At 37.8% G+C, this 27,169-nt stretch overlaps 1 protein-coding gene across 1 annotated transcript in view; it reads right to left on the bottom strand.

The window, feature by feature from the left end:
* The window catches only part of LOC123867397, a 30,037-nt gene extending 3,795 nt beyond the window's left edge, over positions 1-26,242 (bottom strand). The window contains exons 1-37 of the mRNA XM_045909400.1: positions 26,061-26,242; positions 25,699-25,954; positions 24,921-25,040; positions 24,323-24,438; positions 23,570-23,724; positions 22,816-22,990; positions 22,352-22,516; positions 21,592-21,738; positions 20,742-20,969; positions 20,594-20,652; positions 20,371-20,503; positions 19,390-19,527; positions 18,938-19,067; positions 18,216-18,361; positions 17,318-17,454; positions 16,523-16,653; positions 16,195-16,330; positions 15,235-15,352; positions 10,226-10,342; positions 9,239-9,370; positions 8,701-8,779; positions 8,170-8,300; positions 7,597-7,754; positions 6,708-6,890; positions 6,088-6,245; positions 5,677-5,800; positions 5,153-5,319; positions 4,809-4,955; positions 4,441-4,582; positions 4,084-4,219; positions 3,614-3,810; positions 3,212-3,377; positions 2,594-2,922; positions 2,386-2,512; positions 1,630-1,810; positions 930-1,039; positions 256-387 (exon numbers count right to left, since the gene is read on the bottom strand). Of these exons, the coding sequence (XP_045765356.1) occupies positions 256-387; positions 930-1,039; positions 1,630-1,810; positions 2,386-2,512; positions 2,594-2,922; positions 3,212-3,377; positions 3,614-3,810; positions 4,084-4,219; positions 4,441-4,582; positions 4,809-4,955; positions 5,153-5,319; positions 5,677-5,800; positions 6,088-6,245; positions 6,708-6,890; positions 7,597-7,754; positions 8,170-8,300; positions 8,701-8,779; positions 9,239-9,370; positions 10,226-10,342; positions 15,235-15,352; positions 16,195-16,330; positions 16,523-16,653; positions 17,318-17,454; positions 18,216-18,361; positions 18,938-19,067; positions 19,390-19,527; positions 20,371-20,503; positions 20,594-20,652; positions 20,742-20,969; positions 21,592-21,738; positions 22,352-22,516; positions 22,816-22,990; positions 23,570-23,724; positions 24,323-24,438; positions 24,921-25,040; positions 25,699-25,954; positions 26,061-26,174 (5,520 nt within the window). The 5' untranslated portion in view covers positions 26,175-26,242. The remainder of the gene's footprint in view (positions 1-255; positions 388-929; positions 1,040-1,629; positions 1,811-2,385; positions 2,513-2,593; positions 2,923-3,211; positions 3,378-3,613; positions 3,811-4,083; positions 4,220-4,440; positions 4,583-4,808; positions 4,956-5,152; positions 5,320-5,676; positions 5,801-6,087; positions 6,246-6,707; positions 6,891-7,596; positions 7,755-8,169; positions 8,301-8,700; positions 8,780-9,238; positions 9,371-10,225; positions 10,343-15,234; positions 15,353-16,194; positions 16,331-16,522; positions 16,654-17,317; positions 17,455-18,215; positions 18,362-18,937; positions 19,068-19,389; positions 19,528-20,370; positions 20,504-20,593; positions 20,653-20,741; positions 20,970-21,591; positions 21,739-22,351; positions 22,517-22,815; positions 22,991-23,569; positions 23,725-24,322; positions 24,439-24,920; positions 25,041-25,698; positions 25,955-26,060) is intronic.
* Between the last annotated feature and the right edge of the window lie 927 nt (positions 26,243-27,169).

Raw genomic sequence — 27,169 nt, 5'->3', positions numbered from 1 at the left:
GTTAAAATTTAGTAGGCCTTCTAAGGCCAATACCAATAACAGTCAAAGCGATTCTCATTTTTATAGAATAAGTTATGCAGTGTATGCATTTTGGACTATTGGTAAATTCACTTGACGATTCGAAAGTACATGTATATATTTGAAAAAAACTAATTTACATATTATATACCTATTCTTATTGTTGTTACTCCAAGATTTCTACCATTTCTTTACCTTTTAACAGTTACGAAAAAACTATCATAAAATGGATTGTACCTGTAATTCCAGATGTTTAGAGTAGAATTTGAAGGCACGAAAGGATTTATACTGTATGATATTGGAAAGTTCCCCCACGTATATCATATACATCATGACAGAGACTAATTGAAGAACTGACACGAATGCTACCTGAAACATATAACATTTGGATGTTTTATAGCCTTTATCATTTTTAATTAGGTACTCTTACGGCTCACGCACCAATAAAAATCCTACTTACAGTTCAACTGAAGAAGAAAAAATATAAGTGTATATGCAAACAAAATATGTGTATTCTCTATTCCTTTCCTCTTCTAGTCGGCGGCACGGCCATCTGACACAACTGGAGAGTTATCAGGCGTAGGACCAACAGCTTAAGACGGTCCAACTACGCCGCCAACTCCACCAACTTCCTAATTTCGAGTTGCTATTAAGAATTGGTTGGAACCCTCGTAGCTGTAGTTTTAAGTAACGTAATTAATTATCACCACTATATCGTACAAGTTTAACAATTTCAACCATCAAAAGGAGTACAATTGTACCTACTTTGAATAAATGAGCTAAGCTAAAGCTAAGGCTAAGGCTTAAATTATTAACTGTAGGCTTAACAGTAGTACTAGTAAGGTTATGTTTGGAAAATTTATTGATCATACTCTTGGATAATGTAATGTTGTATGTACTAAATGGATTACCTCAGCTTGCTTTTTTGGCATAATATCTCCAACTCCATCCTGAGTGAATGTGGTCAGGACAAAATACATCGACGAAACATAGCAGCTCTCACACCAAGGTTGACCAGCATCTATAAATAACTCTGATAAGTGTATTCAAAGAAAGAAATAAAGTAAGAATCTTGAAGATGGTGAAGTAAATAATGATGACTAGCTGATGCCCGCGACTTCGTTCGCGTGGATGTAGGTTTTTTTAAAATTCCCGTGGGAACTCTTTGATTTTCCGGAATAAAAAGTAGCCTATGTGCTAATCCAGGGTATAATCTATCTCCATTCTAAATTTCAGCCCAATCCGTCCAGTACTTTTTGCGTGAAGGAGTAACAAACATACACACACACACACACACACACACACACACACACACACACACACACACACACACACACACACACACACACACACACACACACACACAAACTTTCTCCTTTATAATATTAGTGTGATTATAACAAAACAATAAATGACAATATTATAAAGAAAGTAGGTAGGTAGAGGAATTTAAGGTAGATGTGTAAATGCATTCCCCAGCGTTAAAAAAAGGAATAGAGAACCGTGGAATTTCAGAAATGTTTCTGTTACTTTATTTTTGTATTCATTTTTTTTTAATAATATGATTGTAATTAGTATTGCAAAAAAATGAGAGTTTTTTTGTGAAGTTACTGTTATAAATCCAGGAAGTCCTGGGCTGGCTTGCATCCTCGCAAATGGCGATGAAGTACCAGAGGCAGGCGCAGACGTGCACGAAGAGAGAAAACCAGATGAGGACCGTCACAATGGTAGTGACAGTCAGATTGATTGAGATACTCTTGGTTTGTTGTTGTATGCACTTATATATCGTCACCTATCAAGCAATACCTTTGCTTTAATTTTGGCCGTTGATAAATTTATCTACACTTAACACTAAAATAATTTAATAATTAAAAAACCAGCCAAGTGCGAGTCAGACTCGCGCACTGAGGGTTCCGTACTCGGGTATTTTTTCCAACATTTAGCACGATAAATCAAAAACTATTATACTTACATAAAAATAAATAAAAATCTGTTTTAGGATGTACAGGAAAAGCCCTTTCATATGATATCCCACTTGGTATAGTTATCTTATTTTGAAAATTGAAACACATTTTAATTATTTTTTTAAATGATGTAACCACAAATTCGCGGATTTCAGATTTATTCCTGTACTTGTGCTATAAGACCTATCTACCCACCAAATTTCATGATTCTAGGTCAACGGGAAGTACCCTATAGGTTTCTTGACAGACAGACAGACAGACAACAAAGTGATCCTATAAGGGTTCCGTTTTTCCTTTTGAGGTACGGAACCCTAAAAACACAACTGTGCTGCCCCACTGAATTTTTTTTTGGAATGATATTGAAAGGACAATGTTTCCAATCATGTATATTCAAAATACTTACGATTCTAAACATTCTATTCAATCGAAGCCAAGAGAATGCCATTCCTTGATTACTTTTACCAATGAAACAAAGAACTTCGATGGGTAAACAAGAAATTAGGTCATATTTGAATTCTCCTTTCATGTAACTGTAACATTAAAAATACCAAAAACAAAATCTACTAAGGCTTTTGTTTTATAAAAAAAAAAAAAAATTGAATTTGTACTACCTTTTTCGATTCTTTATCAAAGTCTTATAAACATCTTCGTCAAATCCAACAATGGGTGGCGTCTTGTACTGAAAGAAGAATTTCCACAGGAAGCAGAAATCCAAGAAGTACAAGTACATGATGAACATAGGTCTATTATCTTGAAAACCGGCGTTAAAGACGTCCGCATAGATGACTGATAGACTTATAATGATCAAGTAGATTCTGATGAGCCATTGCTTGACATTTACGGAGTTCATGACTCTTTTAGAGCGAAATAACAATGGAGATGTAGTGGAACGCTCTTTGATGCTCAGTGGCACAAAAGACGCTATGCCTTGTATATATTTCTAGACAATAAATTAAAAATTGTTATTTTAACAGAGTTAAAAGTCAAGCTTCAAACTGTAAAGAAATATAATCGGAACAGTTAGTGTTTGTGTGAGAGTTTTTGTCGATAGGAAGTCAAACATTGAGTTTTGACTGTGACGCATGGCCTTACAGCAGAACAAAAAGGAAATATGATAAACTGGATCTAATAGCAAAATATAAAATACTCTACAGTAGAGAAACTTAGATCGACAACAAACGATGTTCTATCATCTATGCTTAAAACAAAAAAATGTTTCACTTATGCACCTCCTTAGATGGCCGATAAGAATGCAAGAGCTTCAGCACAGAGGGAAATTCGCTGATGATACTGAAGAAATCCCGTGAATTTATCTGCAGCAAATGTGCTTGACTGGTGGTTTTTATGGACATAGGACTCCGGATAGTCGATGATTCCTCCAAATTTCCAAATATGCTGAAAAAACGACTCTGTCAAGAAGATTTTCTCCATACTCTTAGTTTCTTTTTAAGAGAATTTAGACACAATGGTTTCTTAAAAATTATATATAGTTCAGAAATGCCGATGAACTTCAAATTGTTGAAATTTCATCATTTGTCAAAACTTTGGAGGGAAAGAAAATTGTCTACCATATTCTATTTTTCTTCTCTTTGAACTTTTGGTTTAATAATTTACAACATAGTTTCGCACACCTGCCCTTGATGAGTGTAACACGGCCGTCTTCATCCTCATTCTGCTTTATTTCAACAGTGCCTCGGGCAACGAAATAGATATCCGCAACAACATCATCCTGTTCTATGATTGTAGTATCTTTGAGGAAGTAGAAGCTTTCGACTGCTCGACCGATTATACGCAGAAGTGATACGTCACTCTGATTGAGGATTGGACACTAGACACCAAAATATTAGACCTCTATAATAAAGCCGAAGTGAGACTTTTCTGTCCAAAGAGATGGATTTATATTTATATCGCTGTTCCTGTCAGATTTTGTTTGTATTTTTACTCAAAGGCACACTTTATCTCAGCACTTTTTATACTATTAAAAGGCCTTTTATTACTATTGGTAAGGGAGATAACTCCTAGCAACAAAAAAATTGTCGCATGGGGATAAACGTAGAGCACATAAAAATCATAAAGAAATCCATCTCAATAATTGAATTACCTTCGTAAAAGTAGGCCCATAAATATGAAGGATTGCATCAGTTCGCAATGTGATCTGTGAGCACATTTTAAAAACATTTCTGAAATCTATGCCACCCATTCTGTCCCAGTTAAATTCGTAATATTCATTCACTTGCCTGTATAAAACAGAAACTGTAATTTAACCAACTTCATAATACATATTAATAAAAACATTTAATTAATTAATAAAAATATTTGTGCAAAATATATTCTTTGAGATTCCAGTTATATGGTACTTGAGAATATGATTTTGTTTTGCCAATAGAACGACGTGATTTGCTCAACGAGTCCTTTGTTTCAAATTTGTACGCGGGAAACTTATTAAAATATTTGTTACTTTTGCAATTGTGTATCAAGGTTTTCCCTCTTCATGAACACTGATATATCCTTCAAGTTATCTTGGAATGAAGCAAGAACTTGGTTCACATTGGATCGGGTGCTGATGATTCTTACCGAAAAATATGTGGTGATGATTGCTCCTGGAAATTATCAGGTAATAATAAAGCAAGCTTCAATCAATATGATGCACCCTGCTTACTTCCTATACATATATGCCAATGGTAACCAAACGTATTTAAACTTTTGAGATAGCTTGTAGCAAAAATAAGTATGCTGTTCTTTCTATGGGTCCAAATTCCTCAAAGCAAGGCTAATTGCTATAATAGAATTCGCACAAAGTACTATTAATATGGATTTTAAACGTACCAATAATCATCCCAATAATGAGCACGCGCATTAGGTTGAAGTTAGTTGGCTTGAAGGTGTTATACCCAGTCGTGGTGGTTTCATACACTACCCAGAACAATGACCCCAAATGGAGGTTCCATGGGGTTTCTGTTATATTGAAACGATCTGAAATCGAATCGCGACAATCGAGTTGCTTACAAAAGAAATTGCTGGATAATCTAAAAATAACATGAATGAGTCTATAATAACTTCTACCAGCACAGCTTAGTAGTCTTATGAGTGGTCTGCGTATACCATAGCCCCCAAAAACTTTCAGCCAAGTTAATTTTTTTAAGTCAGATGAAATGAGGAAATTAACTCACAAGCTTTGTGGAAGTGTTTTATCCAAGAGCCTCCCTTGTCGTCAGTAGGCACAATGAACCATGAGCCATTTTCACCGTTAGTCGTGAAGAATATTTGTACGGAAGAATACACCACGAAGCAGGTAAGGACGTTCAGCAGGGCCAGGAATATCGGGCAAGCTCGTATACTAGAAAAAAAATTGTTCCCAACTTTGAAACAAGCAGTAATATCGTGGATGAAAAAGAAGGTAGAGAATCAAGTTTAGTGGCGCACTCTTGAAAAGATCTGTGTCCAGCTGTGATCCACCCAAGCTAATGGATTGAAATAATAAGTACACTGAGAACTGTTACCAGCTGTTAGACGACACTACATTTTTCATGAATCGAAGGTAACTTCAATAGTTGTGGACTGTCGAAATGAGAAACCCTGCATATTTTACATATTTTTGATAATCGAGTATCATTACAATTAAAAGCAGGTGGGATGCTTGATCCCATAAACTTAAGATGATCTGGTACCTATAGTATACTCATACTCATCTTACACGAGCAAAATGTCCCGGCGCACTAGTCCGTTCAGACCAAGTAGGGCGCTCGGCATCCGGTACAGTTGTATGAGACGATTTAGCATTAAAAATTGTTTTGTTGGAGCCTCTCGATATGCTCCATCTGAAATTTGTAATTTTGTTTAAAGATACCAAAATTGTAAAAGGCTGGAGCATGATCCTCGAAAATTTCTGAAATCGATATCAGAAAATTGAGGATCCTTGCGTGTGTGGGGAAACTACCTAATCCGTAAGTGAGGATTCTCAGATTATGAACGAAGACTTTGTAATTGTTTATAACTTACTCATCTCCCCGATTCATTACTTTAGCATCACCAGTTTTCATCAGATTCTGCCTTTATTTTGTTTGAAATATCTGACGATGAAGTAATAAGTACTATGTATAATTACGATATGTCTCCTTCCAAGATGATTCAAGTTTCTCTAAAGGCAAACAACCGAACAGGTCCACTAAAAAGGCTCCTCTCAGATAATGCGCAGCCGTGCTTGCAGGATGGTACACCAGGATACTTTGCTCATCGTAGTAGCCCACTAGCATTCGCTGTAATCTGTACATAAGCTAGCTAATTTAGTGTCCCAAAAATGGTAACATTTATAATTACAGGTTTGTCATTATTTTAGTAAGCTGTGCCATTTAAATATAGTGGTTTTAGTATGCAGAGCTTGCTTGTCTTAGGAACAAAGACCGTTTAAGCTGGAAAGTACCAGAGTGAAGACCGCATACAAGTTAGCGTAGTGTGGGTTTTCAGCATAATGCATCCAAAGAGGGTGGTGGTGAGAAATGGCTAGATGAGAATGGATGACAACCAGGAGTAGTGTGGTCATGTCGTGTTGCTCACTAGAAAGGCCTCATTAATAAAGGTTCAGTAGTGAAGTCCGAACTCCAAAGGGTCAAATAATGACGATGATGCCTCTCAGTTTAATATGTCATTTAAAGCCTACCCTCCAGAAGCAGATAATAAAATCGAAATTGAAGAAACTGAATTAATCACTGAGGAGTCAGGACTTACATATCGAAGTACGCAGTTAAATCCAGAAGGCACGTGAAAAAGTATAGCAAAGGCCACTGGAGCACCAGGTAAGTGTACCCGGGATACACCATAGCGGACATAAAGGCACAGCTTGCTCGGAACCACTCCATGCGGACCAAGTACTGACCGTCGGGCCGTATGGTGAAACGGGGGAAGATGTATCTAGAAAAATCATCAAGTAAAAATAAAAATATATATCAGCCGTGATAGGTTAAGACTGCAGCCTTCTATTTGGGACATCCAGGGTTCGATCTAAGACACGCACCTCTAACTTTTCAGTTATGCTTTAACGGTGAAGAAAAACATCGAGAAGAAACCTACATGCCTGTTCCCATAATGCTCTCAAAGGTGTGTGTAGTCTATCAATCTGCACTTGGCATGGATGCTGGACTACGACCTAAACCCTTTTTAACCCCCGACCCAAAAAGAGGGGTGTTATAAGTTTGACGTGTGTATCTGTGCATTTGTGTATCTGTCTGTGGCATCGTAGCGCCTATACGAATGAACCGATTTTAATTTAGTTTTTTTTGTTTGAAAGGTGGCTTGATCGAGAGTATTCTTAGCTATCATCCAAGAAAATCGGTTCAGCTGTTTGAAAGTTATCAGCTTTTTTCTAGTTACTGTAACCTTCACTTGTCGGGGGTTTTATAAATTTTTAATTTACACTTGTTATACTGAGAGGAGATCCGTGCTCAATAGAGAGCAATTTGTTGAGATGATGAAGTGCAGGACCGATAGACCTACGATTTCAAGATGGTAGCGTTCGAAAAGCGGGTAGATGAGAAAGTCGGAAGAATGTGTGAAGGCGCGTTTTCGAAAAGGCTTTTTTTCCAGCTGTAGAAGCATACTTTAATAAATGGATTGATACCTTAGCACGGAAAAAATGCCCAGCCTATAAAACGGCTGTAAGAAAGCGTTGTCCTGTTCATATTTCCGTGGATAGTGGAACTTCTCCATATTGGGCGCGGGCTTAACGGGGTGGTACGCAACGAATGGCTCCCGACGTATTTGAAAACGCGCGTATTGCTTCAAAGGAAAACAGCTTTTACTTTTATGAAAATCTTTAGCTACACGGAAAAAAATCCTAAATACTAAGTAATCAAAATTTTTCGGAACACATTTTTCTGACTATCGTAACTAATTCGGTCACATTATTTTACTTAGATATTGAATTAATAGACTAGAAGACTCTACACACAAATAAATGCGAGCATGAAGTTGTACAATATATCATTTTAAAACTGCTAAATGATCCATCAAATAATTTGTGTCGTCCCTAGAACATTAGGATACAGAGTAAGGAGTGACTGTGGTATTAAAATAACATGAGTTAGGTCATACTCTCGACTAAGGACTCTAAGTTTACTTTAGCTACATATTTAAAGCATACCCATCATCTCAACATCAAAATTATTCAAATTATCTGAAACAAGGAACTCACCGGTTGTTCTTTACAGTAGTCAAGGGCCTCCTTGATTTGTGGAATATTGATAAGATTCACCAGGTGTTTTCTCGAAATAGTAAATATCTCTACATGAGTCACGGCTCGCACCGTGTAATATGTCGGTATTCCTATAATAAAATGGGAAGAGAATTTTTTTTCTTCTGATTTTGGTTTATGACTTTAGACCCGGGGTAAGGACAGAGGCTACTTTTAGTCCCGGATCATCAAAGAATTCCTACAGAACTTTTAAAACCTCAAATTCACCGGACTAAGTCGCGGGCATCATTTTGTGCGCCCATCGCACATATTGTTGCATGCGCGCATCGCGTGTATCACAATACACTATTGTATGGAGGAGGAGAATACCCTTTCAAATAAAATAAAAAATTCCAAAACGGTCCAGGGGTCTTTGAGTAATCGGGGAACATCCATAAAAAATAATAATAAAAAGAAAAAAGATCCCGACGAATTGAGAACCTCCTCCTTTTTTGGAAGTCGGTTAAAAAGAGAGTGAAACCTTATACTTACGCAAGAGACATTCGAGAACTCCAAAATGGCTCCTTACACTCAATTCATCGACCACATCTCTTGTCTCTGGACTTAAAATCTGGAACATAAAAAATAACTTTTTTTTAAACATATTATCAAATTTACCAGACCAGCAGAATTTGAACTAATTTTTTTCTGGAAATGGCTCCTTTTTTGGTTGTTAGACTCTCGATACCACAGTTTTATTTTATCACTTTACTGTATCATTATTACTATGAGCCTCACAAGAAAGCTCACATTCACTCAGCGGGCGGTGCTCAGAGTTTTTTTGCGTGATGAAGTAAGAAATGAGGAGATCCGTAGGAGATCCACCACACCACACACCACAGGAGTGACCGACAGCTATTCATCCTGCCCAATTGCCACTTTAGCTTCCCAACCCGTTTAAACGGGTTGGGAAGCTAAAGTGGCAATTGGGCAGGATGAACAACTCAAAAACACGGTAGACGTTGGAAGTGGAAGTGAAAGTAGATAGTAAGTATAGGACACATAGGTGGATGCAAGCGATGCATCTAACCTCACATATTCCACGTTTGATGATGTAAATCTCGTTGCACATGTCGCCTGTATTCAACAGAATTTCATTTGGTGACGTACAGAACAGTATTGCCTTTGACGATATATTTTTTAAGTCTTCTTTATGAAGCAACTGAAACAGAAAATATAACCAATGTTACAGTAACGTTTGTGACCTGACAATCAGGTTGAAGAGAAAAGATCTTAAGATGCTTGATAGAACCAGAACATGACATTAAAAATGTAACTTAGACCACTGCCTTCTTGGACTTGCCTTTACACAGGTTCAAAAAATCTATTAAAAATATGCTCCTGAGAAAAGCATATTATACTATCGAAGATTATGTAAATGATAAAAAAGCGTGGATTTGACCTACAATTCGCTCCAGCAAAGCGCAGGACTTCAATTGCTTTTATACTTGGCATAATATTGTATATCAAATCTTTGAAAAGAGCAACCGCCGAGTTTCTTGCTGGTTCTTCTCGGTAGGAAAGGCATTCCGAACCAGTGGTAAATGCTTTTGACGATTCAAAAGAACTTGTAAAAGTCTAATTGAATAAAAATATTTTGAATTTTGAATTTTGAATTTTGCCACACCTGGCACGGAAGATACGTTAGGATAGGTAGGTATAATCCAGAAGCAATTAGATTTTCTAAACCATATTGCTATGGCTCAGCTATGGCTTTAAACTATATGGCTATGAACAATAGTGCTATGTCAATATTACGTAGGGGGCATTGTTAAAGGAATAGCAATACAACGAGACCTGCCATTTTTCTTTAGAGATACATAGTTTACCTATAACTGAACTAAGTACAATGTCCAGAGTGCATCATTAACAAAATGGAAGGTTATAGATGTATATTTTAGGAGGTAGACTGAAATTCGAAAGAGCGTAAGTTAAAACAGCATCTCTGTCGCTCTACTTCACAACACTCAGTTGTAGGAGATCTAGGGGAATTTCAATTTAACTAAACAAAAATTACCTTCATAAAAGGCACACACAGTATGAATTTGCTTCTCTTTCTCGCAACAATATCTTGATACACGTGAGGTGGAAGATCATAGAATATCGATCTGCGTTTGTTTGTCATCGAATAGCCCTGTAGACAAAACGACAATAGTAATTTGCGTTACAAGAGAACAAAGTCATATTTTGTCCCCCGAGGGCATTGGATTCCATAAAGTAAACCCATCAAAAACATAAATGTGAAAAAGTGCCAAGTTCGATAGAGAAAATGAGAGATTGTAAGCTTTGCCGATAAAAGGTAAGCTTCGCCGACAAAAGCATTGATATCTAAATAGGTGCCAAGTTCTTATAGGTCTTTATATCATTCCTACAAGAATGTACAAGAAACTTTGATCGTTTTAAAATATTATTTTGTTATTGAGTACATATAACTTGGCAAGTTTTAAAAGTCAGTAAATCACATTTTACGTTTAACATAAAATTTAGTTTAAGTTTAGGAATGTATTGGCAAATATCAAAACTTGCTAAGTGTACTTTATTTTATATTAAACATTAAATGTAATTAACCGACTATTAAAACTTGCCAAGTTATATGTACTCAATAATAAAATAATATTTTAAAACGATCAAAGTTTCTTGTACATTCTTGTAGGAATGATATAAAGACCTATAAGAACTTGGCACCTATTTAGATATCAATGCTTTTGTCGGCGAAGCTTACCTTTTATCGGCAAAGCTTACAATCTCTCATTTTCTCTATCGAACTTGGCACTTTTTCACATTTATGTTTTTGATGGGATATCATCAATTTTTGTTAAGTTAATTTCTCTTCATTTATTAGGATTATCCTATACCTGTAAATTTTTGCGTGATTGAAAAAGCTTGCAGCTATGCAACTTCGCTTAGTCAATTATCAAGAGTGTTCATAGCTATAATCTAAGAAAATGTGTTCAGCCGTTTGAAGATTAGCGACTCTTTTCTAGTTTTCTTATCTATACTAATAAATAAAATTGGAGTGTCTGTCTGTAATTTCGAAATAACTACCTCATATTAAGCTCATATGGTTATTTGAACGATACCATAACTGAATCACACGTTTTTAAAATTTTTGTCTGTCTGTCTGTCTGTCTGTCTGTCTGTCTGTTTGAAAAGGCTAATCTTTGGAACGGCTGAACCGATTTTGACGGGACTTTCACAGGCAAGTAGAGGATTGACCAGGGCGTAAAATAGGCTACTTTTTTAACCGACTTTCAAAAAGGGAGTTGTGTTTTTCTACCTATGTACACCGAAATCTCCGAGATTTCTGAACCGATTTGCGTCATTTCTTTTTTAATCGATAGAGGAACTTTGCGACATTGTTTCATAAAAAATTTGGAGTCCAACTCTTCAATCCTGATGCTGCAGGGGATCTGACCAATCCACGCGGGCGAAGCTGCGGGCATCAGCTAGTTAGAATAATAAAACCGGTTAGTATCTACTATCCGAGTAATACATATTAGTATTCACTATTCAGCCAAATTCTAATAAGGCGATGTATTGGCATGGTAATGCGTAATGTGTATACTTAATATATCACTATACGAATCATTTAAAGCTATGTTCAACCCCCTGATAACACAGAAATACTTAAACCTAAACACGTACAACTTTGCATATCAGGTAAAACTTTTTGACCACTTAGAATGTAAAATACATGAAAGTAGTTTACATAAACTGTTTTTCAACACATGTGTCCACTTACTAGTTATACATTAGAAGTTGATTCTCTTCACCGTTAAAGAGAGCGATATTTAATTGCTTAAAATACGCATAACTTCGGAAAGTTAGAGGTGCGTGTCCGGAAACAAACCCTGGACCCCAGACCTAAAGAGCAGGCCGACATCTCAACCACTACTACCACTTTGTAAAGTTAGTTAATATTTATTTATTAAAATTAAAACAATAATGTGTACAGTACCTACCTAAGTACTAATCAGTAAATGTTTTTGAAGGTCATGGGATACAATTTTTATTATTAAAACAACATAATATTGCAAATATTTTGGTGTCGAGTCAGCTGACATACCACCATGCTGCAAGAGGGTGGCCCATGTGCACTATTGTTTCTAAGCTACCTGCTTTTTTTCATCGTTTTGCCCCATTGAAGATCTTTGTTTTCGATACAGAATAATGGTGCCTAATTTGTAATTTCTGAACGAGAAGTGGTGCGATATTGTTTCAAAACTAGGTATGGTATAGTAGTACCGGCCGGTTCGGAGTTAAAAGCCATAAAAGTTAACTAATTAGGTAAAATATTCCAAAAGATCATAAGTCGGTATATACCCATTCCAAACGCTGACTTAACTGTTTACGCTAAGGTTTAAAGTCAAATGCCGTCATGAATAATTACAACAGATTTACTTAATATTTTACAACAGGGTTGCAACAAGAGACGGAACTCCAAAGTCCGGAAATCCCGATCAGTCCTTCTTTAGAAGTGATAAAATAACCACCTTTTTACTCCTACCTAAACTTCAATTAAAAATTATTATGTTTATCTTGTTATCTGTTTCATTATTATTATAAGTAATGTGCCTTATGTGCAGTTATGATAGTGGCAATTTGAAAAATACATCTATTTGACAACCCTATGCAGTCGTAGAATTTCTTTGTTTGCGGGAAAGGTAATAAATTTTTAGCTTTAACAAGTAGTCGTTAGGTTGAGTTTTACTCGACCGCATTAGGGCTTATGACCGTTCATAATATAAAACACTATTGTTAAAAAGTTTTATTGCTATTAGCTCTTAACCGGACTTTGTCTGTGATGGCGTTTGTTGGCGCGCGTGTTATGACTTTTTGGAGTGTTTTTTTTGTTAGAAGTGGCCGGTTTTTGTGTCCCGCTGGTGTTTATTGGTGGTGGAACTGACCGAGGAACTGACTGGGAAGCGCTCTAAAGGGGCGCCGCGTGTATGTCGGCGGGCGCCAGCACAGACGAAGTCCATACTTATACATATAGTTTTCCTAACTTGTTTAAATAACTACACACTTGACATTGGCTAATCAGTGCAAAGCCAGACGAGAGAAGAAAAAAAAAATAGCTCTTAACCGGCCGGTACGACTATACCTGTTTTTAATTTTTAACGTTTCGCTGTCCATCAACAAACCATGTGATTTATAAAAAGGTCACTAACAACAAGTGGAAAACTTGAAATATCACGTTATTTACGAGTACGAGTTGCTTCGTGGCACCAGTGCTGCTGAAACGGCTCGAAGGATTAATGATGTGTATGGCGGTGGTTTCGCAAAGAAAAACATAGTGCGTTTTTGATTCCAACGTTTTTGATCTGGAAATTTTGACCTGCAGAATAAGCCCCGGTGACGACCGGAGACCAAAGTTGATAATGAAGAATTGAAGGGTTTGGTGGACTAGTACCGGTGTCGTTTACTACAGCTTTCTTAAACTGGCCAGACGATTACGGTGGAGGACTATTGTCAGCAACTGCAAACCATGATGGAAAAGCTAGCTGCCACACAACTGAGGCTGGTCAATCGCTCTAGGCCACTGCTGCTTCAAGACAACGCTAGACCACACAACAGACGGCTACCCAATTAGAGGAGCTTCAAATGGAATGTCTAAGATATCCACCGTACCTACTCCCCGGACCTTGCTCCAATAGATTACCATTTTTTTTAGAACGTTTGATAACTTCTTATATATGGAAAAAATTCAACTCCGATGGGGCAGTCCAAAGCGCCTTCAGAGATTTTATTGATTCCCTTCCGAATGGTTTTATGACATGGCAAAAGTGCATAGACAGCAATGGTATATACTTTGATTAAATAAATATATTATATTTAAAAAAATCGACTTTTTGTTCTTCCCTTACAAAACGCCAATTTCATATGTAAGGACCTAATATCATACTACATGCCCGTGCAAAGCCGAGCAAAACCGAGGCAGGTCACTAGCATACATTAATATGTAGTTATAATGTTATGTTACTTGCTTTGGAAGTTAATGACCCATCACAATCCATATTAAAAAGCGAAATTTCTTTGTTGATTTGTCCTTCAATCACGTCGCATTGGAGCAACGGATCAACGTAATTTTTTCCGTGAGTATACTTGTACCTAGAGAGTGACATAAGCTATTTTTAAAAAATCACAGTTTTTGAAACGAAGGACAAGGTCCACGTGGACGAATTCGCGGGCATCAACTAGTATATTAGACAACACATACCTGTAATAGGGTTCATTATTGTTTGTTTTCAAGTAGGTAGGTATAATATGAAATAACTTTGCCTTCATACCTATTCGTTCATAATTTCTGAATTCGAACCGGCGACCACTTATTTATGGCTTTGATCACAGGTCAAGGATCCCTAAAGATGAGTATATAAACAAATGCACTATTATTAATTGTGAAAGTAGGTAGGTAATTACACAGTGTTACAAACTTAAAATGTGTGCCTCGATCCATACTTGCTGTTCTCTACAAGGCGCCCCAATAACTTTGTCCTATAATATATGACATATTAAAACATAATTTGCTATTTTCTGATTTTTTCCTTTGTATACACCTAATTACCTATCACTATACCAAATTTCAAGTCTCTAACTCACCTGGAAGTAGGTTAGGTTTTTGATGAGTGAGTGAGTGAGTGAGTGTTAAAAATGGCACTTTTCAGACGTTAATAACTTGAGAACTGCAAAAGATTTTTTCATGAAATTTGGGTTTCTAAGCGATCAAATAGACCTTAATAGATATGCAAAATTGTAAATGTGTAGGTTTAATAGTTTTTGAGTTATGGGGGGGTCAAAAGTAGCTCGAAATGGTTCGTGTAATATACACTTGTCAGCGTGCCGCCGTTCTTATTAGAATCGAACTTGGCGAGACACGCTGTCGCGTGTCTTGATAATTACCTTTCAGTTAAAACTTACATGTCCATAATACACAGTCCTGCTAAGCCAAATAAGAAAATAATGTACAACTAATAATAGTGATCAAAATATTTTTCCTTAGCTACAGAAAAAGTTATGAAGAACCTTGTCAGTATACCAGCAGAGTTGCAAATATTCTTTGAATCGGTCCCTCAGTACTGGGTCCACGTCGTTTCTGACCAGAAACTTGGTCACATTGTCCATGCAAGAATCGAAATCCTCTCTGAATCCAAAGAAAAATATATAAAATCATCAAGGAATATTTCAGAAAAAATCAAATCATGTAAAAATAAAGTAGAGTAAACCAAAACCACAAAATTCAAGTCATTTATACTAGTGACTTGAATTTTGTGGTCTGAAAAATGAAATTAATGTGAATGAAAAAAAAATTAAAATGTGTTCACGAAAAAATTAATTTACTAAATCACTTTATAGATAGCGCTGTTTTTTTAACATTTTTATGTGCAACTATATATTAACTTATTATAAAAATGTTAAAATTTCTTGTATGATGGTACGGAACCATTCGTATGCAAGTCCGACTCGCACTTGACTGGTTTTTCTTGTGAAGTAACCATAAATTCATGGTTTTCGGATTATTCTCTTTACTTGTGCTACGAGCTACCTACCTGCCAAATTTCATGATTGGTCAACGGGAAGTACCCTATAGGTTTTCTTAACAGACACGACAGACAGACAGAGGGGCAGACAGACAACGAAGTGATCCTATAAGGATTGCTTTTTTTTTCTTTTGAGGTACGGAACCCTAAAATAATATGTAAAGAATCACCTGACTTCGTCTGTGATGGCGTTTGCTGGCGCGCGTGCTGTGCTTGTTTGGAGTGTTTTTTTTTGTTAAGAGTGGCTGGTTTTTGTGTTAGTTGGTGTTTTTTGGTGGTGGAACTGACTGGGAAGCGCTCTAAAGGAGCGCCGAGCGTATGTCGGCGGGCGCCGGCGCAGACGGAGTCCATACTTGTATAAATTCAATAACTTGAAAATATCACAAACTTGACATTGGCTAATCAGAGTAAAGCCAGATTTAAAGAAAAGAAAAAAAAGAATCACCTGAGAGCAGTTGTCACCATAATGGTTGCGGAGTAGACGGCCTGAATGAAAATGTACAACACAGTGCATATCTCCAGAACGAATATCGTGTACAGGACGTAGTTCCAGTCTCTAGCGGCCCACGTTTCTATGTGTGCTGAAATATTGAAACTGTTGCTCAATTCAGCGGTAGAACGACAGCTCACGATCGCAACCACCTCTGATTGGTTGGCGCTCGATTACTATTGGCTGCAATCTACAATGCATTGTTGCAACAAGAATACCATAAATTCAGCCAATGCGGAAAATGGTCGCCTGCTACTAACAAAATTATTGTCACCTGACTTACATGTAAAAGTGAGCATGGATAGCGCCCAATACAGCCCAAAAGTAACTCTACTCTCGATAGTCTCCTCGTCTAATCCCTCCTTCTCCCAAAACGGCGAATGAGTAAAATTTGAAACAAGGCAGTAGCCAAATCTGAAATTAAATATGTGTAATGAAACCACAACTGGCTTTATTTTATGATGACCACCATCTTGTATATAATAAGTACATTATTACACTGCAACATGTATGTACTATTTTTCTGACTAGGTACAATGGCAAATCAATGGCAAAATAGTCATTTTATTAGCACAGTTTAATGATATTTCACCATTCTATGACAGAATTGGTTGACATCCAATACACTCGAACGAAACGGTTTTTCTCAACGCTTCTGATAAGATTTGGAATGCTCTACCGGCATAATATTTCGAGTAGGTACATAACCTATAAAGCCTTCAAGGCAAAAATGAATAGGCATCTTGTAATAGACTAAATTAAAGTATGTTTCCGCAAAATAAAAAAATTGTATCGTAAATATCTATATTTTATTGTATGTGCGTAGTGTGGTATGCCCTCCAGCACGATGGACTGATGATATAAAGAGGCTGGCGGGAAGTGACTGGATGAGAAAGGCATGAGGACCGGGTGTGGTGGCGCTCTTTAGGGAAGGTCTATGTCCAGCAATGGATGTCCACAGGCTGATGATGATATTATATCTTTAGACAAGCGCTCTCCAACCTAGATATTATTACTTCTCGAATTAAGTATTAATTATTTTTAATACAAAAAAATATTAAAAATAAGTAGGACTCACTGAAAACACATGAAGCCCTGTTGCACTGCAGCCAAAAGATAGCAAGACATCAGAAAAAGCAGAGAATAAGAGAAGAATCGCAGAACGTTGCTGTAGTACACGCAATCGTCTTCTACCATTTTAAGCATACGAAACACCTAAAAGTAATTAGATCACAAACCCAAATAATTTTTAGTAGTTACCTATATTGTCTTCATCTATACTAATATTATAAAGAGGAAACCTTTGTATTTTTGTATTTTTGTATGTTTGTATTGAATAGGCTCAAAAACTACTGGACCGAATTCAAAATTTCTTTTACTATTACTTAGAGGGATTCTTCCGAATCCGTATAGGCTATATTTTATCCCGGAAAATAGATAGGATTTTTCGTGGTAGTGAAAATTGTGGAGTAAGGCGTCGAAAAAACTGCCGTACGTTAACGATTCTCGCGAACGCTGCCTAAATGGTTAGAGATGTATGGTTGACTTCTATAGAAAAGTTGTAGAACTCAATAATGCCTACAAAAAAGTCCGCGATAGTATAAACCAAACATTTATATTTTAGCCATTATAACCACTTTTCCATAGAATAAAAGTAATTAAAATTATTAGCCTATGTTTATTGATCATATTATCGTCAAATACTAATCCTTATCCAAATAAACTATTTATTGAGATAGGCTACTTTTTATCCCGGAAAATCAAAGAGTTCCCACGGGATTTCGAAAAACTTAAATCCACGCGGGCGAAGCCGCGAGCATCGGCTAGTTTAAAATAAAAAACGTGAAAAAATTTATATTAGTTTCAAAGCAAACTAAAGCTCCGTAAATACATATATACTTATGTCGGAGGTTTAGTTTTTATACGTCTTGGATGTTCATACATCTTAAACGAAGTAAACCTAAGTGATTTCTTACCTTTGGCAGTCTCAACAGTTTATTGAGGCCAGCGAAGTGTCCGTCGTGAATGAACTCAAAGATGGGCAGCGTGCCCAGCACGTCCAGTACGAACCATTTGCTGCGAGCTTGTTGAGATGACGTCTGAGCCAGCGTTATGGGCACTCCTGTAGAACAAACAAGAACTTTGAGGAGCTCCCTGGCATAGTGGTGAGGTCTTATAAGTTGGGTTCGATTTCCAGCTACGGCAATTTGGGAATCTATAATTTTTACATTGTCTTCAGTCCGTTCTGGTTCACAATTGTTAATTCACTTTGCAATTGTGCATTGTAAAGTCTACATCTCCTGAGGATGCTCCGGTGTCGGAGCGAAACGTGCAAAGAGTGTGTTTTGGTGGATCTGTGTGGTGTTGCGTGGTACTTGGGGCTTGCTTGGTGGCTGGCTTTTCCTGCATACTTAGCAGTGGGAGGGCGGATGGTGTATGTCGCATGCTGCATGTTGTACCATACAGATTTGCCGTTTTTGCGGATTATAACAAATTAAGCTTTGATTCTTTGTATATCATGGACTTCCACAAAGTAACGCCTGTGCTTCTATACAATTTTTTTTATTCAAACCAACAGCTTCCATACAATTACGACTATAAAATATAAATTCACTGCAGAATATTTATCACCCTGTGTTCAATCGAAAATCTTAACTTACATCAACAGGTTAAAAGTGGTTATTTTTGGACTGTTTACCATCTTCCACGTTGGCGCCAGTGGACAGATGCACTATCAGGTCCAGGATATAAATGACTGTTACGACGTAATCGTAGAATCTGAACTCCACTGGAACGTGTTTCTTGTAAACCAAGTAATACGGATGAGTCTGAAATATTGTATTTCGAACGAGAAATACTCAAAAATATAATATAAAGCCCTCAAATAATTATTATATCATAATATGTTTTTTGTTAACTCCATCATCTCATAATCCAGATCTTAATAGCCCTTCTTAATATAGTCCTTAAACGATTTAATGAATCTTAAACTATACCCTTACTTTTCTCTCTTCTGATGATTAAATGAGTCTTAAATCATCCCCTGCTTATCCCTCTTCTGATGACAGTAATGTCCCATGCTCAAATATAAAAATTAGTTTTAGTACTAAAGTGCCAAAGAAAAATGCCAATGCAAAGGTTTACACTTACGATACAAACAGTAAGGATGAGGCAAGTGACAAAGGTATTCCAGACAACTTGCAGCGAGGAGTTGGGCTGCAAGATGCAGGGGAGCGTGGGGCGCAGGCAGATGGCGTCCGCTTCATCAGTCAACGAGGAGTCTGCTCTCTATGTCATAGTGTAAGTACCATTAATGAGAATGAGAAAGAAAGGTGTTCAAGGCAATTAGCAGCGACGACTTGGGCTACAAGATGCGGGAGAACATATGGCGCAACCAGATTGCATCCGCTTCATTCATCAACGAGAAATGTTCTCTGTGTTACGTGCTTAGTAAACTGTACAGAGACACTGTCTGCTATTATGCCTTGAGTATACCTGAAAACCCGCGTCGAGTAGGTTTTGACGTGACAACGTCTTAAAATTCGATACAGCCGGCTGCACGCACGAAAAAACATGACTCATGCGGCGTTACCTCGATGCGACGTTACCTCGCCGCGGGCGACGTAACGCGAGGTAACGCCGCGATCGGCCTTTGTTGTCACGTTCAACTATCGTCAGTAAACCGACTTTACAGACAACCAATTTTTTCATTATAAAAAATATCGTCTACCATCAATTCAGGGTGCAAGCAAACTATCTCTGCACTTTCAGTCATGATCGGTACAGCAGCAACAAAGACATCTAACAGACGGACAGAAATACTTTGGAACTTATAATATTAGTACGAATATGTCTGCTTTGTTAGCTGTTACTAGATACATATTTACGTACGTTAACGAAACATTTTCTTAAACCCCACTTTTTAACTGTATTGGTAAAATCTTCTTCTCTTATAACTTCTCCCTCGGAAAAAAATCACCTGTAGACGTCTCCTATAGAAATTAAGTATTTCCTTGTTCATCTATCATCTTCGTTTTCATATTTGTTAGTACAGAATAAATTTGAAAAAAATTACCACATTGACTTGGTAGAGTACAAATTATTTAACCGAACCCATTTTTTTTTACTAACGTTCCGCATAATGTAGCAACCAGCTATTTCTATCATGACGTCAGTTTCAGCCAGCTGCTGATTCCCTGCAGCGTCCTTCGACTCCTTGATGTTCATTAAATTCCGCTTGAAATGCAGAATACTACTCTTATACCTAAAACCAAATATACAGCGACGTTATTTATGTTGTAAATATTTATTATAATCGAATTTTAATTTTTTGTCTACTGGAATGTATATTTACTTTGCCTCTTCAGGGAAGCGTCTTCTGAAGTAATGTCTCTTGATTTTTTCAAAATGTTCCTAAATGGTGAAAAAAATTACATTAAAACAATCCTGACAAAAACTAGCAAAGCATATTACAATGCAGCACTTCAATGTCGATATCTTACATAGAAATATCCCAAAACAGTAGCGCCCTGTCCGTTTTCTTTACCGTACTTATTGACAGTCTTCCACAAATCTGAACAACGTAATACATGAGCTGTGCAGAAGGTGGCGGCTCTGATCTCCACGTAGGCTCTGCTACACCCTGCTATAGGACTTCCACCACAAGGAGATAGAACGGTTCCACGGATCATACGCAGCATTGCTGTGCTGTCATCTTCTGCTGTTAACATCTACCGGATGATAGACAGAAGGAAAATTTAAAAAGATTTATGAATTTTTCCAAAAATGCGTGTTGCCATTGAAGACATAATGGATCCGAAACTTAACTCTCGACTCAATCAGTGGGTGATGGAGATAGCAATGCCTAGGATTTCTTTACGTGATCAAATCAGAAATTAAGAGATCCGTAGAAGAACCAGAATAATCGATATACCTCAACGTGGCAATGGGCAAGACGCATAGTTTGAAAAACCAGATAGATGTTGGCGTCTCAAGGTGCTAGAATGTGACCGAAAAGTGCAGCGTTGGAAGAGTCCCCACTAGGTGACTAGGTGGACAGACGACATCAAACGAGTCACAGAGGACCGCTGGATTCAGGCGACGCAAGAGCATGGCGTGTGGAAGTCCTTAGTCAAAAGTCAAAATCATTTATTCAAAATAGGTACCTACTATTGTACTCCTTTTGATGGTCGAAATTGTTATATTTGTACGATATAGTTGTGATAATTAATTACGTACCTTAAAACTAAAGCTACGAGAGACTTACAAGAGGCCAATAGGTATCCAGGTGTGGACGTCCATCGTTTGATGATTTTGGAAGCCATAAGAATCTTATTTGCTTACTATACTCACTTCAATATCACCAGACGTGATGTAAATAATAGAAGATTTCTTGTCATTCCGCTTTATAATGGCATCTCCGGGAATATAATGAATTGTTTCCATCTTCTTAGCCAGCTCGGATAGAAATTCGTAGGAGAGATCTCGTAGCATTAGACTCTATAAAAATATGGCTGTTCAAATTTTTCAACACTAAGTAACTAATCTAAGTAGTTCAAAGAACTGACAGACGCTGGCGTCTCTATGTGCTGAAATGGCGACCTTACACCGGAATGCATAACGTTGGCAAGCCCTGTATTAGGTGGACAGATGACATCAAACAATCATCATACAAACGCCACTAGGCTGAGACCCTGCAAGAGACCTATGTCCAGCAGTGGCTGTTTAGCGGTTGACGATGACAGCGACGACCGACCTATCCCAAAATCTGTAGATCCACATTGAAAAAACTTGTAACATAGATTTAGAAGTCAGCTTTATATTCGGGGGATCCCAGGTTCGATCCCAAGCATGCACCTCTAACTTTGGGAATTATGTGTGTTTTAACTTTAAACTAACTACAACTTGCTATCGAGAAGTAACTCAAACTTAACATCGGGAGGAAACCACCATATCTGCGAGTTCTACATATCGTTCTCAAAGTTATTTGAAGTCTGCCAATCCGCACTCAGTCACAGCGTGGTTGTCTGTGGCTCTAAACCCTTCTTATTTTGAAAGTAGAGGGCTGGCAATGATTTGAATAATGATATTTAAAAAATCGTTGTTAATTTACCCTCTGCGTGGCCTTGAAGTAGATATCAGTGTAAATGGTGGACGAGAGTGAATGCGGGAAGATTGGGAGCAACTGCGTAGCGGACACAGCACGCTGCTTGTGCCAGTACATCTTGTAGAACGTCTCCACTTTAGCACGCAAGCTTGGAGGCACGTTCGACGATTCCTATTCAAGAAAAATTTTCACAAGCTCAACCTACTCAAAATACTTAATAGTCAGCACAACAATTCGAAGAGACCTCCTCCACCAAGAAATGGCAGTCTTTTTTGTTCAAATTCCTTAAAATGAGATGCTTTTTAAATCAACTGACAATATCTGTAGCCTACTGATATCAAGAGCATGTCTCTGTTTAAGATAAGGCGATTGAAAAGAGTACTCTACCACAATTATAACTTTTGCACAATATTATTCTTAGTAAGTACCTACTGGCCAATCGCCAATATATATTTTAGTGAGAACTTTACCATCTTCTTCATAATGAGCCTGTATCTGGTGCGGAAGGTCTCCTCGGGCCGCAGGTAGACGCTGATGACCAGCGACAGGGACGCCACCGCGGCGCCCGTCACCACCAGGCATCCGGTTATCATCACCACGAGGAATGCGATGCGCTCGGAGTCGTTTGTAGGTGGCATTGAAGGTCTGTATCCCATTAGTAGCTATCTAATGTATCGACTTGCCGTTTACCTACGACGGTCTAAGAGGTAACCAAGCCTGATCAGTTACTATTATAATAAGATCCATTTAATATGTCTAAAATGGATATTTAGTAATTATTTAGCATCCGGCTCATCAAGGAAAACATCGGGAGAAAAATCCAAAACCCTAAACTAAGCCAAATGCCCAATACATATTATTTATTGCGTTAAGTATTGTATCCGTTGCGGAAAAGTTCTATTGACGTTATATCAGTAGGGCACCAAAGTTTAACATCATTTCATCATGTTGATGTCCTTTGCTGAACTTTCCCAAATAGCCTTTCTCATCCAGCCTACTTCTAGCCACCTATAGTCGGTTCTCCTCGCTAAAAGATGGCCCACACTCCGTTTACTTGTTCGTCTTCTCCACCCTAGAACTTTCCAGCTCTATTAGGAGTTGAGATACTTTGCGCCGTACTTACAACCAAGCATATCCTCATAGCATGAGATGCAGAATATGTCTGCTAAGAATAAAGGAAGATCAATGTTACCTATGCCTCGAGTATAATAAAATCGGCGTTACCCAATTGGAATAAATATCTTGTTGACGATGTAAAGTGCGTAGAGGAAATCATAGGGGACCTGATCCTGGGATCTCATGGCTGCCGAATCCTCAGGACGCTTCTGCTTCACTTCAGACGCCGCGTCCGAGGAGACTTCAGTGTGTTGGGTTTGTAACTGGTGATATATGCGATATATTAAGGCACCCAAAATGAGCTAAAGACCAAAGGACGCGACGCGAAATCATATAGGAAATCATTTATACGTTTTCATACAAACCAGGTAGCTCAGCTCGATAAAATGAATTTAGCTGATTCTGGCTTAATACTCAGACTATTATTTTTTGCTTATTTATTTTTAGACACAAAAATAAGTTTTGATCACCTTTAGGTGGTAAGATTTGGTCCATTTTGATGATCTAAGTTGGATGCAGACTAATTTGTCGTGGCAATTTTTGATAAACCCACAAAATCAAGTATTATACTGTATGTTTCTACGAGTATAAAATAAATAAATCAAATTTAACATCTAATTAGTTTCTACGTGGTATAATACCGGAACGCTACATCACTTGGTGGCATGTCTATACCGGTACGGTGGAACTTGCCACAGCCGAAGTCTCCCACCAGATAGGCCCAGCACGTCATATTTAGAAATTATAAATTTCCAAATTTTTTCTGCCAGGAAATTGAACCCTGGACCTCACAAAGACCCAGCGCTCATCACTTTGCTAGAGAGGTCGTCAAATATTCTAGAAGGAAGAAGAATGAAGTACCTCATCTATGTAAAGCCAGCACAGCACGAAAGTGACTCGCAGCACGAGGAACAAGTAGCAATACTTCAGGGTTGTGCCCAACACGCTTCCCTTCAGAGTATAGTTGTTTAACATCCCTGATTAACAACATTTAGAACACTTTAGTACCATCTATCCTGATTTTCATTTCATCTTTAAGCTACTGTGATAGCCCGAACTAAGGTAAATTTTAAGATTATCCAGTAAAACCTAAGATTTACCAAGTCTTAATGGTAAAATCTTAATAAGCTGTCATAGGCTAGTGGTTAAGACGTCTGCCTCCTGATCGGAGGTCCTGCACACCTCAGAGTTCGCCATATCGTTCTCAAGTCTGCCAATCCGCTCTTGGTCCACTATGGCCACATGGCCAAACCCCTTCTCATTCTGATTTGAGATCCGTGCTCTGTAGTGAGCTGGCAATGGGTTGAATATGATGATGATGAATGGTAAAATCTGGGAGGCCACCACATTATTAGACTAAAGCCCTCTACCATTACAGGATTAATGGAAGGATATCATGACTCAGTACCCTCAGCAATTTTCGATAGATACTTGACACCCAGAGAGATTGAGTACTCACAGAAATACCTAAACGCTCTGTGCAGCCGTAAATAGTAACACAAGAGCTTGTAGAGGTTCGCCGTGTAGCTAGTGTCCACGATGTAGTGCGTAAACGTTAATACGTCGATAAGGAAGCCCACTAAAACAAAATAAATATTATAAACAAAGTAAATAGAATACTTGAAAAGAGCAACCGCCGAGTTTCTTGCTGGTTCTTCTCGGTAGGAACGGCATTCCGAACCAGTGGTAGATTATTTTGACGATTCAAAAGCACTTGTAAAAGTTTAATTGAATAAAAATATTTTGAATTTTGAATTTTTATTGATTCTTTTTAGGGTTCCGTGCCTTAAAAGGAAAAACGGAACCCTTATAGGATCACTTTTCTAGTAGTAAGATAACTACACTAAGTGGGGTATCATATGAAAGAACTTCGCCTGTATATTCTAAAGCAAATTTTTATTTATTTTTATCCATAATACTTTTTGATTTATCGTGCAAAATGTCGGAAAAATACCGTACCGAGTACGGAACCCTTGTTGCGCGAGTCTGACTCGCACTTGGCAGGTTTTTTCTTGCATAATAATTTGGTTTTTTGATTCCCTTGACTGTCTTGACAGACAGACAACGAAGTGATGTTTTAAAGGTTCCTTTTTTCCTTTGGACTCAAAAATGAGCATGAGCAATTTAATCTGGCTAAGTAGTGTTTTTATGCATCTATGATCTACACGCCACTATCCAAGACGTCATGGTCCATAGCCAATAGAGCAACGAGGCAGAAAGAAAAAGTTTATACTAACATGATGTCCACAGGTCCAAACTCGCCATAGGATCTGACATGAAGCAATATGCCAGGGCTACCACATGGAAACCGTATAATATATTATACGTGCTGTCGAAGATGTCCAGCAGTTCGTGAGCGTCCAGGTCCAGAGCCACCACGATGATGCCGATGAGCACAGATGCGCAAATGCAAGAGTTCCAGATTAGGTTGTCTGGTAAAGCCAGTATGCAATCGTGGAAATGGCACACACTCCAACGTGAACTGTATCTCTCCTGCGAAAATGACGGGTATGGACTATGGATACACTGAACGGGTGCGGGTATGGAATATGAAAAAAACATCCGTGTTGCTTTTCAATGAAGAAAAAAAGACATGTACCTCAAGGGGCTGGTTCAAAGGTTGCAACTCAACATCCCTGGGCGCCAAGCGGGCGCGTTTGTTTTTTGCAATGCTGTTCCTCACATTAGTCAAGAAATTCCTAAATCCGGACATTTTATTGGAATAATCCTAACGTCTTTGCCAAGAAAACTCGTTTAATCTAAGACAAAATATCTCTATGCGTTTAATAAAATGATTTTTATTACAGCTGTCACGAACTGGCATGACCATCGATTTACCAGAAGTATCAAAGTAGAACTATGGTAGACTATGGTTATTAGGGGTGGCTCTTTTTAACCCCCGACCCAAAAAGAGGGGTGTTATAAGTTTGACGTGTGTATCTGTGTGTCTGTGTATCTGTGTATCTGTGTATCTGTCTGTGGCATCGTAGCGCCTAAACGAATGAACCGATTTTAATTTAGTTTTTTTTGTTTGAAAGGTGGCTTGATCGAGACTGTTCTTAGCTATAATCCAAAAAAATTGGTTCAGCCGTTTAAGAGTTATCAGCTCTTTTCTAGTTTTCTTGTAGAAAAGATGGTTAGATAACCGTTAGGTTCTTAATATTATGTCAATTGACAAATGTCAAGCTGTCAAGATGGACGTTGCCTAAATACATAATTATTTATTTGAAAATGATGTTTTGGAAACTCAAATACTTTGGATCGTCGGGGGTGTTATAAATTTTTAATTTACACTTGTCTATAATGAAGGGGTTATGCCACAATATAGCCTCTATAGATAGAATATATAGAACCAGCTGCTAGTACCAATAACATAACATGACTCCGAAAAGTTAGAGGTGCGAGCCCGGGATTGAACCCTCCACTACCAAATAAGGGGCGGACGTCTTAACCACTGAGCTATCACGACTTTTTCGTTTCGTGAATCGTGATATATCAACTGGCATGACGCTCAGTTAGAGATTAGTGTGAAACTAGCGCGCACACATACACACACTCTACACAGTGGTAACTAGAAGCCCGTTTATGTTATGCATTTTTACATCCTACCCTCAGTCCTACGGGAAGGCAGATCTTCAAAGTTGAAGGAACGACGCAATAAAACGATTCAGGATGCATGGAAAAACGCACAAACAAGTTCAACATTCT

Source organism: Maniola jurtina, chromosome 1, assembly GCF_905333055.1.
Source record: "Maniola jurtina chromosome 1, ilManJurt1.1, whole genome shotgun sequence".
Taxonomy (NCBI): Eukaryota; Metazoa; Arthropoda; class Insecta; order Lepidoptera; family Nymphalidae; genus Maniola; species Maniola jurtina.
Note: the sequence above shows the minus strand (reverse complement) of the source record. Positions and strands in the feature narration are given on the sequence as shown.